The sequence below is a fragment of the Rhipicephalus microplus genome, chromosome 2 (assembly GCF_043290135.1).
Source record: "Rhipicephalus microplus isolate Deutch F79 chromosome 2, USDA_Rmic, whole genome shotgun sequence".
NCBI classification, from domain to species: Eukaryota; Metazoa; Arthropoda; class Arachnida; order Ixodida; family Ixodidae; genus Rhipicephalus; species Rhipicephalus microplus.
This window is the reverse complement of record NC_134701.1, coordinates 229555296-229568600: the sequence shown is the minus strand read 5'-3', so window position 1 is coordinate 229568600 and position 13305 is coordinate 229555296. Positions and strand designations below refer to the sequence as shown.

General features: G+C 47.7%; 1 protein-coding gene across 1 annotated transcript; it reads left to right on the top strand.

Annotated features, from left to right (window-relative positions):
• Nucleotides 1-1390: 1390 nt before the first annotated feature.
• Nucleotides 1391-12604, top strand: LOC142794021 (uncharacterized). The gene is made up of 8 exons (XM_075885837.1): nucleotides 1391-1535; nucleotides 2108-2218; nucleotides 10120-10165; nucleotides 10772-10839; nucleotides 10902-10979; nucleotides 11068-11139; nucleotides 11712-11765; nucleotides 11948-12604. Exons 1-8 carry the CDS (start codon nucleotides 1404-1406, stop codon nucleotides 12461-12463), a joined length of 1077 nt encoding a protein of 358 aa, XP_075741952.1. The 5' UTR covers nucleotides 1391-1403; the 3' UTR covers nucleotides 12464-12604.
• The last annotated feature ends 701 nt before the right edge of the window (nucleotides 12605-13305 follow it).

Sequence of the window (13305 nt, the reverse complement as noted above, 5' to 3'; positions counted from 1 at the left end):
TTTATTTACCCTGAAAACCCAACGTGGGCATTACACAGGGGAGAGCATAACAATTCATACGAAAATTGAAAAAAATGTAACAGAAACAAATACGGGTAAGGAAAGAAAAGAGAAAACATTAAAGAAAAAATAGAAGTTTCTAGTAGTACAATGCTTCTCAAATGACATCATCGTACTGCATTTCCTTCGTTATAAAAGAAATAAACGCACATTATTTGTGTTACATATACAGACATCGCGACAACAAAGTTAGGATAGAATTTTTTTGTGTTAAAAATAATTGCTAGTACTTATAGGCTATGATGTTACTTTCTCGAACGCCTCATTTAACGTGTTTCTAAATAATACGTGGTCAGCTATTTCGTCTATGTTACCTGGGAAATGATTCCATTATGAGATGGCTAGATGTAGGCATGAAAACTCTAAAATGTTAATGCGTGCAAAAAGTTTGTTCAACCTTCAGTTTGTGATTGATTAGTGGAAAAAATTTTTTGGCGGGTAAGATGTGTGCTTGAGAGGAAGTGCTTGGTTAATGAAAAAAGCTAATGAAAAAAGGCCAAGAGGCATATTTTTTCTTCTAGTCTGCAAGGTGGTAAGACCTAGGTCATACTTTTTGTGATGCTTGATTTCCGTGAATAACTACCAGTGATAAAACTAGCTGCCTTGTTTTGCAAAGATTCCAATTTGTTAATAAGATACTTGTGGTGCAGGTTCCATATAAATGACTCAAGTTTCGGGTGGAGTATGGTAGTGTATACAAAAAGTTTGCCTCTACTGTCAGCCTGACGGAGCGTACGACGGAAGGGTCCAAGTGATTTGCATGCCGCCCAAACAACAAAATCCACACGATTTTGTCAAGACAAATTTGTGTAGAAATGAATACCTAGATATTTAAACGATGCTGTGCTTTCAAAGGCTTCACAATGAAGAATGTAAGTTCTCCCTGTAATTTGGCTGGAAGTGGTAAATCTCATAACCTTAGCTTTAGTAGTGTTTACGCTCATTTGCCATTGCAAACACCATATTTCAAACATATACAAGTCTTCTTGAAGCTTAGCACAGTCATCCTTACATCTTATTGGTCGGTACAAAGTGCAATCATCCGCATATAGCTGGACTTGTGAGTATATAGCTTGATGAATATCGTTTATGTAAAAAAAAAATATAGGGTCTGCCCTAAAGGGGAACCCTGGGCCACTCCGGAGATAGGTAGCTGTAATGAATGAACATTTTTAATCACAACGGCTTCCCGTCGGTTGCTTAAGTATACTCCTCGACCAAGTTGAGTACTCTTTCATCAATGTTAATCAGCCTCATTTCAAATAGTAGGTGGTTATGGGGGACGCGGTTAATTGTTTTTGTGAAATCAATAAAATTGGCATTGGTGTAATGTATATTACGTAATGCGCAACCAGTTTGTAACTTCCACATTCTTCGCAGGTCTCGCAGTTCTCGCCGCCGTGCTGTATGTAATGATATTCTCCTCAACACTCAGCTGCATTTCCGATGTGGTCTTCATCTGCTTCCAATGCACGGTAATGTCTCTCGACTCGCTTTCAGAATGGTCCCCGTTCAAGCGCTCTAATCAGAATGTGTATAAGTGGTGTCTGCCAGTGAGCCACTGCCTGCTTTCCAAACCGGTAAATGTTGCCAAACAGCCAGAGCACCTTCTAGTGTTGATGTAAAAAAGCATATAGAACACACAGACGAAGGAATGAGATTTGTTTTAGTTATTTTCAATGCGATATTTTTAAAGGACCTTGTACGAGGAACTCTTTCATGTACCTGCACTAACGAAAATTGGGGAATACCAAATGCTGAATCACGTGTCCTTGCATTCCTCCTAATACCCAATCTTTGAACTACGTACTGCTCGGAAAAGCTTCAGCGAGAGGGGGTCGGAGAGAGCAGTATGGTGGTTGGGCTATGGTAAAGGCCACCCCTGCCCCCCCCCCCCCCTCCCCCTTTTAATAGACGACCCTTTGCACGTCTGCGACAAGATATGTGCAAGAAAATACAGCCCCCAAAGCGCACGCAATACTCATATTCTGCCGGAATTACTATGTGTTGATCAAGCTTCCCTAATCCTAATCTTGAACATTTTCAGGGGAACCAGAACTGTTTCAAGGTATTCCTAATTTGGAATGCCATCGACATCCTCATCACCTTTGTGTGCGACGTCGCGCTTTACTACATGGTACAGTCCGTGACCAGCGAGGTGAGAGGGTTGCGGGGAAAAAAAATAGAATATAGCCTAATTTGTGACGTTGGGAATGTGCCAACTTGGAATACTCACGTAGGGGTTACATTTCTGCACTCTTTTGGTATAGAGAGGGGTCAAATTATCAACGGAGGCATTATGACTGCCGCATGAGAACATTCGAGCATCTTATTTGGATTAAAAGCCAATACAGAGTATAATATCGTCTTTGTTACCGCAAGCACGTGGTATTTCAAAAACTATAATATAGGATTGCTTGCATATTCCCCAACCATACCTTTATAAGTATGTTAAGACCGGTGTGACGTCTTGTACGAGTTATTGAAGCCCCTTACGCCGTGGGTCGTATGTCACGTGTCGCCGTAGTCGTAGTCGCCAGTTGTATTGCATTGCATTGCAAGTCAATAAAAACGGTGTCACAGCATATTCACGAATTGAATGATGATAAGTGGAGCGACACGTCCATCAGCCCGTCCGTGCTTACGTGCCATTCCTGCCACCCTAGCTTTGCGAGACGCCGCGGGGAGGAATGATTAGCAGACGCTCCCTGCGTAAGGAGAGGAGAGAAAAGAAAGGGGACGCCCATGCACAATGGGGGAGAGAGAGGACGAGGAAAGGAAAATACTGTTACGAGCGACGGCCCGATCCCGCCGAAGCCACCACTGTTGCGAAAGACGGACCGATCCCGCCGAAGCCACCACTGTTGCGAAAGAAGGGGACGCCAACACGGCCCCGAAGGCGCCACTGCTTTCAACTCCGCCGGGAAGGTCACCAGCCGTTTGGTAGCGTATGTTTCTCAGCCCGCGACTGCTTCTGCGCAGAGCTGATAAGACGAGCGGACGATACGACGGTGAGTTAAACAAGGTTTATGTACAGCATATATACAGAGGCGTTACAATTTCGGCACTGGGGCCGACAGAGACTCGAAGAGCCGAGCTCTCCTCTCTAATACATAGGTCAACTTTTCGCCTAAGACCGCTGACTCACACACATGTCGGCTCTCCGACATGGGGACTCCTCTCTCGTAGGACTGCCGATCGCGACGCGCCGCAGGGCTTCTTTTATTTACACCGGGTCCAACCAAAATGTCCAATCAGAAGCGCCGCTGGTCGTCAGGGCAGATTCCCCCCAATGGGGTCGCCGCGCCATGCGTCAGACCACCAGACACGAGGACGCCGGCTCGCTGTCACGCGCGCAGCTGACTCAATGCACGTGGGCCAGAGAAGCGCCGCGCGTGTTCACGCCGTTGAGATGTTCGCGTCAGGCGGACTGCGGGCTGGCCTTGACCCAGATTGCCTTTTTCAGAGGCACGGACGTTTGACGAGGACTCGCTGGCATAACAGCACCCCCGCCGCCAGACAATGCACCGGAAAGACGAGCTGCTTCCACGGGGCTCGGATGTCAGGTGCGCTCGTTCGCCAGGTCCCTCCAGGTTCGCCTTCAGGGCCATGGGGAGACTACAGCTCCAGACTGTTCCGGGAACACATCCCATTTTTGACGACGGATCCCAGCTCCACTGGCTTGTCGCCACAACTTGTCGACCAGCTTCACTCGTCTCTTCTGACCATCTTCGGTTTCAGCACTTGTCGATGGTTCTGCAACTTGCTAAGAACGGTTCGACAACAGACAACACACGACACAAGCAAGTGCCTTCGGTCACCCGACAGAACACCAGACAAAGTATAGTACAACATATACCTATCTACGTGTCTATCGGAATTTTGTTCCCTCTACATCAAGAGGCACATGTGGGACACAAGACTCTTAAAGTAAGAACTTGAATTTTTCACACTTACAACAACGCAACGAATTAGAATACCACATAAAGCTGGCCCCTTGAGATCACTCTGAACGAGAGCGCTCAGCCCAGGTCGTGATGAGGTCAAAATTTTGCCCCGAATCGCCAGCCAGAAACCGAAAGGTTGAGAAGGTACTAGCTAGAACGCACTGCTCAATGCACCTGCATTAGCGTTTAGCTTTCCTTTTTTTTTTGATAGCGAACGTCAAAGTTGCGCTGTGGAGCAACATGCTCCACCTCAGTAACCGGCCACTTTTAGGCGATGATACCTATGCGGCACCAAGAGCGGCTCACACTTGCGACGTTGCACAGGGGAACAACGATACGGCTTGCTACTGATTGACTCCTCATCGCTTAGCTCGATATCGTGTTCGATCACCGTCGTGTCTCCGGGACGGTCCGACAACACATACTCAAACTCGGAAACAATCTTTCTCAGGTCCTCTTTCTCAGGTCCTCCTTCACTTAAGCTAGGCTCTAGGTTTATCTGCTCCCGGATTACTTTCGATCCCCCTTCAATTACCTCACTAGAACTCAAAATTTCTGCTTCCTCTTCCTTTGAAGCATTCAACAACAGATTTACGACCGCTTGATGTTGAACGTGTGGTTTCATCAAGTTGTAAATTTTGTCCGGCCGCCTTCCTAATTTCACTTCATAATTTGTATCGCAAGGCTTCGATAATACTTTGGCGGGCTCTTCCCCATCAACCTCAAGCTTGTTTCTTTTGAACGGCTGCAGCAGCATTACCTGATTATCAACTTCAAAAGCGGCTTCTTCACCGATTCCTCGTAGTGCTCCTTCGACAGCACTTTTGCCGCGTTTTTCTGGCTTTCCACTAGCGCTTCAATCGAGAGATCCTCACGCTGCTCTCGAATGAGCGTCTCTCGATCAACTCTCGGCAGCTCGCTCCCACTTTCCGCTACAGGCGAGAGCGTTGCAACCCTCTCGCTCTGACTCAATGGCGCCATGTCGTCTCCCCTTTCTACGGAAACCGCGCCGGTCGGTTCGGCGACGGGCCGCTCGCGTGACTGCTCACATGACTCATGCGGAAACTTTCCTTTCTGGGGTTCCGTCGACCCGCCGACAAGGTCACTTGAGAGTTCACCGCATGGAACCAGATCAAGCTGCCGCGATCGCTTCCGCGCTTGCGATCGCGTGAGAGCCATGCACGCTAAGTTGGGGAAGAACGATTTGCCCTGCTCTTTGAGAAGCTGCTCCAAGTTGTTGGAGAAAAGATAAGGAAAACGATCATTTAGCGCGGCAGACACAGCCGCTTCGGTGCGAAGCTCACCGAACGGGCCTTTAATGACAACCTTGGCGATTGGTAAGCGAACACTCTGCTCCTCGGCGACCTGCCTGATCCACGCGCATTCTCCTGTGAAGTCATCCGGAGACACCAATGAAGGATGGACAACGTCCATGGTTGCCGCTGAGTCTCTAAGTGCTCGGCACGTTTTCTTGTTCACCCTAATTTCTTGGAGATACGGCTCCAACAACCGCATGTTTTTTTCTGATTCTAGGATTGTTGCGAAGGCAAACTTTTCTTGACAGTTTCTCGCGATGTGTCCTTCCTTTTTGCAGTTGTAGCAGATTAGCGGCTTCCGTTTGTTTTCCGGTTCTAATGCCTGTGTGGTAGAAACCTCACTCGATTTCTCCGCTTCTGTTTGCCCTTCCCCTACACTGTCCTTCGTAAGAGACGGGTCCTTCTTGAAATTACGGTGCGGAGCGGGTTTCCGTTGATCAGGTTTCTTTGAAAAGCCCTCTTTTCTCTCATCTTTTTCAACGCGCACTGCCCTGCTGTGCAACTTTCGGCGAGTATAATACTCCTCAGCTAACTCTGCTGCCTTGTTTAGCTGTACTTCACCAAGTCTGTCCTGCAGCCAAAGCCTGACATTATCCTCGATGCAGCGGTAGAATTGCTCCAATGCAACGCATTCCACCACTTTATCGCGGTCGTCATACACACCTTCGCCCTTGAGCCATTCAATCAAATCGGCTTTAAGACGAAACGCGAAGTCAACGTGTGACTCATTCCCCTTTTCAGCATACCGGAACCTTTGCCTGAAAGCCTCGAGCGACAACTTATAACGTCTCAAGAGCACTTCCTTAACCTCGTCATAGCTCTCAAACGCTTCCCTCGACAAGCAAGTTATCGCGTCGGACACTTCGCCGGGAAGAAGAGCTAACAGGTTCTGCGCCCAAAGAGACCGCTCCAAAGCGTTTCGCTCACAGACGCGTTCAAACTTGACGAGATACTTCGCCATGTCCTCGCCTACTACGAACGGTGGCAGTTGGTCCCGAATTCTAAAACCGCTGACCTGAATTGTTGGAGAAGCTACGCTAGGCGCCTGCGAACACTGTAGAATTGCCAATTCTATTCGTTTCAACTCGAGGCGCTCCTGTCTCTCGGCTACCTCACGTTCACGAACTTCTCGCATTTCGGCCTCCTCGTGGCGTGCTTTGATATCCGCCCAGGCCTCATCGACTTCCTCAGCCGACACTCCCTCATCCTTCATGATCTCAAGGATCGCTTGCTTTCGTTTCGCACGGCCCAAAGTAATGCCGAGTTCCTCACAAATTTCGATGAGTTCCTTCACTTTAAGGTTCTCCATCGTTCACACTAGCCTCTTGCTGTTTGCCCCTGTTAAGAATCTACTTGCCGTACCCATTATAAGTCAACTAGCAAGACGCGCAAGCAATTTTGCACACTCCCGTGTTTACCCCCTCCGCATTAACTTTGGTTTCAAAGCGCTTCGACTTGGCTTGAAACGATCAAAGCTCCCTTCAATGCTTCACACAGCCCTTCTCTAAACTACTACAACCTGAGCTAGAGTAGTCTGGTGAACTGAGGGGAAAACATCAGGCACTTACCGCATCGATGTCGCTGACGCCGGCCGATCCCGCAGCTGCCAACCACTGTTACGAGCGACGGCCCGATCCCGCCGAAGCCACCACTGTTGCGAAAGACGGACCGATCCCGCCGAAGCCACCACTGTTGCGAAAGACGGGGACGCCAACACGGCCCCGAAGGCGCCACTGCTTTCAACTCCGCCGGGAAGGTCACCAGCCGTTTGGTAGCGTATGTTTCTCAGCCCGCGACTGCTTCTACGCAGAGCTGATAAGACGAGCGGACGAGACGACGGTGAGTTAAACAAGGTTTATGTACAGCATATATACAGAGGCGTTACAATTTCGGCACTGGGGCCGACAGAGACTCGAAGAGCCGAGCTCTTCTCTCTAATACATAGGTCAACTTTTCGCCTAAGACCGCTGACTCACACACATGTCGGCTCTCCGACATGGGGACTCCTCTCTCGTAGGACTGCCGATCGCGACGCGCCGCAGGGCTTCTTTTATTTACACCGGGTCCAACCAAAATGTCCAATCAGAAGCGCCGCTGGTCGTCAGGGCAGATTCCCCCCAATGGGGTCGCCGCGCCATGCGCCAGACCACCAGACACGAGGACGCCGGCTCGCTGTCACGTGCGCAGCTGACTCAATGCACGTGGGCCAGAGAAGCGCCGCGCGTGTTCACGCCGTTGAGATGTTCGCGTCAGGCGGACTGCGGGCTGGCCTTGACCCAGATTGCCTTTTTCAGAGGCACGGACGTTTGACGAGGACTCGCTGGCATAACAATACGCACCTTACTTCTGCAGCCCTAATTGGGAGCACGGTTCAGCGCCTGTAGGTGTGGGGTGAGGGTATTAAAGATGTGGAGAAGAGAAAAGAAGAAGAGAAATGGCGTCCACGACTGAGGACGTGGAAGGTGGCTTCAATAGCCGGTTGTCCACTCCAGTGTCCCCAAGAAAGCGAAGAACCGCCTTGAGGCCTGGGTGTGGTGCCGTGCAGGGAAGAGGAGGCTCCTCCGTGTAGCCGCGGGCAGACCATGGCGACGGAGTGTGGCGAGCAAGACCTCTCGTTGTGTGCAAAGCGCTGGGCATACACGCAACAGCTGTTCGATGGTTTCGTCTTCCCCGCATGCAGTGCACGCAGGGGACGAGGCTCTGGAAGGCGATGACTTCAGTCCGCAGGCCAGGAACAGCCGATGCGTGAGCGAAGTACAGGGGAGCTCTCCCTCCTGGTGAAACCCCGGTCAGGCAGCAGGACGCAAAGGGGGAAGGGAGCGCTAGCATGCAAGTGGTAGGAGAGAAGTGGAGAGAGTAACACGCTGCGGTTGGAGGAAGGGAAGGAGGAGAGTCGCGCCTGCTTAGTGTGAGTGCGGACTATGGACGCGTGACATACCTTCGAGCAAGAGATGCTCCGCCTGTAGAAAATGCACCAAATTGGCACTGCAGATATAAACAAAAGTAAGCAGATGTTGTATGACATACGCACTTGGGCTATGTGCAGATGCCAGAACAGAATGCATACTTCAACAAAATATGAATTTTTTAAAAGAAAGCTTCATGACACTTCTCAGAACACCACTTTCGAGTGCGTACCTACACCTGCTTCACAATAGGAAAAGGGCAGTTAGAGGCGACATCCATTGCTTACAAAAAACATGCCTGAATCGAACTCAAGAAAGCACACTTCTCTGACCTGCGCGACTAAGCCCAGTCCATCTTACGTGTAAATGCTCACGAACTGAAGTTGTTTGTCACAGAGGAAAACGACAGCCAATGATGACGCCGGATATGTTATCAACGAGGACGGTTGGCCAATAAAATCTTTGCGAATTTGGTCCCAAAGAGCTCCAACATTGCTAACGCAACAAGTTACCGATGTCTCAAACAACCCGTTATCCTTGACGACGTGCACGGGATATTGAAATTTTATCCACGTCTTGCTGCGCACGACTACAACATTTAATGCGGGAATCGGCGCAAAACTTGGTAGTGCTGCAGGTTTTCTGTATAGACATTTATACCGTTTCTTGTCGAGTTAAAAATAAAAAAATGGAGAGGAGGTAAAAACAAATTCAAAACAGCAAAAACAAGCAGCTTCGGTGTTTATGTTGAAAACTTGGACACTCCTGAGTAACCGGTCTATTAAATAAATAAACAAATGAGATGGCGATAATGAAGTGAAGCAGTTGCGTCAGAACCCGTTCTCTGCTCAGCGCGTCACTCCACTATGACGCAGATGACGTCAGGGTTTTACTGGAGCTCCTTTCCATCTGTTTCCTGTGGTGCAGAATATGTGCAACTTTGTCTCTTGCGCTTGAGACGCTTATTCGGTGTGCCTACATGCATGAAATGATGAGTTCACGGGAAACACAAAGAATAGAGACGGAATAAAGGATAAGAATTTCGAAGGCCAGTTTCATTGTTTGACGGGACCTTAATTTAAATCATTAAATGACGAAGAGAGAAAAGGAATAAGGAATATCAACTGCACTGTTTTCAGTGTATTGTAGCAATGGTGATATGTGCGTCCAAATTAATTCAACATCTGAATTACTACTATATCCCAGCAAATGTACAACACATTTAAAGCAGCACAACTAACGTTCCTTATACCTTCACAGACTTCGTAATCGGCTTGGCTGCGTGCAAGCCAGATATTTGTGACGAAATCGTACAGCGATGAAACGTTTCTGACACTCGTTTTGTTGCTCGCACCCCTGCGACAGCAAGTGGTGCATGTAGATCCTCTACACTATAGCTTCTCAAGGTCACTTTAATTTCATTTCCGCTCTATACTCGAGGCAAACCTTTGTTTGTTCTTTCGTTCTTGGTATTGGCGCTGTAACAAATATATCACCAATGGCTGAGGCACCTGTTAGAAATTTATGGGGTCAATTTGATCAGCGACGAGGTGGATGTGTTAGTGCTTTCACTTTTTAGCGAACCATTTTATCTCATTTATAGTACCAGATTCTTTATTGAAACAAAACATTGAATATAAGCATTACAATCGACGAATGCTTGCGAAATTACCACGACGTTGGTAACTTTATACGCTCGAATTTCTGATTCCACCGAATTGTATAAGCACCGGTGCTATAGTAACGATGCATGGAGCGCTTTCTGACTGCGCATGCATTTCTAAAACGATTCAACGAAGCGACCGTGCGTAAATTTTAGCAGCACGATATTGATATTTTCCGATTAAAACTCGCATTTATTTTAATTAATTGTTTATTTATTGTCATTAGGGTTACAAAGTGACGCAGACCGCCACAGATACTGAGGAGGAGGTGGGTATTATATTTTTTTTCTTCTGTCTACATAGTAATTCTAGTTCCTTTGCTTCTTTAGATTCTTACTGCTCCTAAATGAATAACTGAGCTTCCCAATGAATGCGTTGTGACTTCACTCGCATGGTAAAAGCAAGTAAGCGACGACAAATAAAATAAATACGTAGCTTAACAAGAAGACAGTTGGGTACGCGATAAGGCATAGTGATGGCAGTTGTACTTGACAAAAATCATATCGCAGTTACAAAAATAATTTACACAATGGCTATTTGTGGGGATGCATGTCCTTCGACCATACTGAACGATACATTGTCAGTAGCAAACATCATTAAAGTGCGCAAAACTTCGCAACATCACCCCCTGTAGTCTATGTGAGACAGGCCAGCTGTACAATGTTTCTTCAACGGACAACAGTTAAATTCTCTTGTACAGACAATGTATGTAATACGCCGAATGAACCAACCTCTGCCTATCTACTCGATCATATGAGCCTGTGTCTGGTGTCGACCATAAAACCGAAATCATCCGTTGAATACGGGCTATTTTCATGTATTAGAGCACATAATTTAGACTAACGGGTGATGCTTTAAAAAAAGAAATTACATTGCAGAGCATGTGAAACACGAGCACACACTAAGTGAAAATAGGTGCTTGTACCAGAGGCAACATAGGCACATGGTAACTTAGCAGGTTGCTTCTAGCTGTCCAATATTCTACATTCTTTCTTTTACGCTTTATAGAAGGTTACTGCGTCATCGTGCGACTATGCGCAAGCCACTCTTATGGAAAATTTCCCGTCTCATCCAGAAGTGGGTCCGGTAAGCTCATCACCTGCCACGTTAACAGCACCCAAGACAAGTAAGTTGTTTTTACAAACATGAATGTGGTCGTTCAACTTCTTCGCAGGAAGAAACCCCTACAGAAGACACCTCAGCGAGCAGTGATTCGAACCCTCAGAAAGTTATAGCATTCACAGAGGTCCGTACAATATACCCTTCTGAAGCGCTGGACTTATATGTTCTCAACACATCGAGTTATCTTCCCAGTACCAATAGCAAAATAAGGATTCTGCGTAGTATACCAAGGACCTCCTTTGTGTTTGAAGTATCAGACAGAAACATCAATTCTTAATTAATCAATTATACCTTCCTTGGTTGAGTGAGCTGAGCAGTAAGAAACCTAATCTATAGCTCACGGAAATGCTCTAATTTTTTATCGCCACACGAAAACGGAAAGAGTAGGTTGTTGGCATGATTGACATTAGACGGAAATGCGTTGGTTACGAAGTTTTCGTTAACTATTTTAGCGAAATCCGTGTGGCTTTCTGCTGAGGCTTCAATCGACAAATGCGTGTGTGACAATTCTAGCTTCCGATCAGAAGGCCTTTGTCTTGGTCTAGCATGGAAAGTAGATTGGCGTAATCGTATGGGCTTCTCATGTGACAGAGGTATCCCCAATACTTCATGACGTCCTTATGCTTATGCTTTTATTCTATGCCATTCACGCATGCAAGTGCGCCGCTGACTGAAAAAAAAAAAATTCCCTTTCAGACGTTGCGCCTGAAGCCGTCGCTATCGTACATCTTTCTAGCCGCGGTGTTTAAGGTAAGCTCATATTGTCCGATGTGTATAATTATCCAAAGTGACTGACCAATGGGAAAACATTTAGGAATGAGAAGTCAGTCAGTATAATTCGGTTGCTTTGTTTCCTAGGAGGCAATGTTTTGCACGTGCGTGGCACGTTGCACGGAAATCCATGCAAATACATTCGGTACACGGGAACGCAGGGGATGGTGCTCGTCACGTTCCAGCAGAACACGGACCACGACGAAGTCGGAGGCAGCAGCTGCCCGCCGCGCGAAGCCAGCAGCTCGTCCGTGTCGCGCATCGCCGTCTGGAAAGCCCAGTACGCACAGCACCGCTCGAGGCTCGAAACCATCAGGGCGCGCGCGCTCGAGCTGCAGTCCGCCAGCCCTGATCTTCAGTCTAATCTTCAGCAGAGCCCACCGCTAATCACAGAAGGGGCCCACGCCTCGGACCCTGCGAAACCTACACTCGAGCCCCACAGTAGGGGCTCTCTCAGCGGGCAGGAGGACGTTTCGGCTAACGTCGAGGACGTCACTGCCGAAAACGCGGACATCGGAGTCTCGCCATTTATGAAGGGAGGCGAATCTGAAGGCTCCGATCTGTCGTCGAAGATCAAGAACGAGCTGCGACACAACAAAGAGGTGGACGCCGAGGCGTCCAAACCAAAGCGACACTTTATGAGAGAGTCGGCTGCGAGCACATCTCGATGGAATTGAAGATAGCGTGTGCGAAATCTTGAACTGCGGAGAGCAGACACTACAGGATTATTTATAAGCAAATAGAGTGCGATAGATGAGCGTTTCACATTTGTCTGAAATCGCCCTCGCGGGCAGATTAAGCGCGTGTCGTCTGCGTTGTGTTGGAGCATAAAGAAGCCCGAACGACTAGCATACGAGTCTTTGGAAACGCATAACGCAATGTTCTAAAAACATACAATGTGCTCGAACGCTCTCATAGGCACTGAATAGCATTGTGCAGCGCATTATCAAGCAGAACTCAAGGGCCTCATTCTTTCCTTCTTTATACTTTCTCTTGTTTACGGAAAATGAGTTCTGACGTGTTACACTGGTTTTTTGATGGCGCATGGTCTGCCCCACACATTAGCTCGATCGGACCTGTCCCGTTATTGTTAAAGTGCAGGCTTATGGTAACATTACTTTTTGACGATAATGACAAGCGAGGTTTCCCGATGTAACACTTAAATTACTTTTTGCGCCCCCCCCCCCCTTTGGCCCGAGAACGTCGGAGACCAAAAGATAGGCCGCTGTGAGATACACATTTCTTTTTCTTTACTCCATTGCAGATCTTGTCTAGCTCGAGACTCATTCATTTGAAGTAATGGGGGGAGGGTGAAGGGGGGGGGCACTATGGTGAAAGTGCTCATCTCGCTCTGATGGAGAACCATGCGCACACCGATGGCAGTGTTAATGGGCTTTGCCATCAAACAGCTACCACACAACCCATGACAGATACAAGGGGTCGGACGTTTGAAAGCAACTGAACTCGGGCAAGCCTCCAAAATGTCAAGCATGAATCCCGCTACAGAGATGGTCACGCA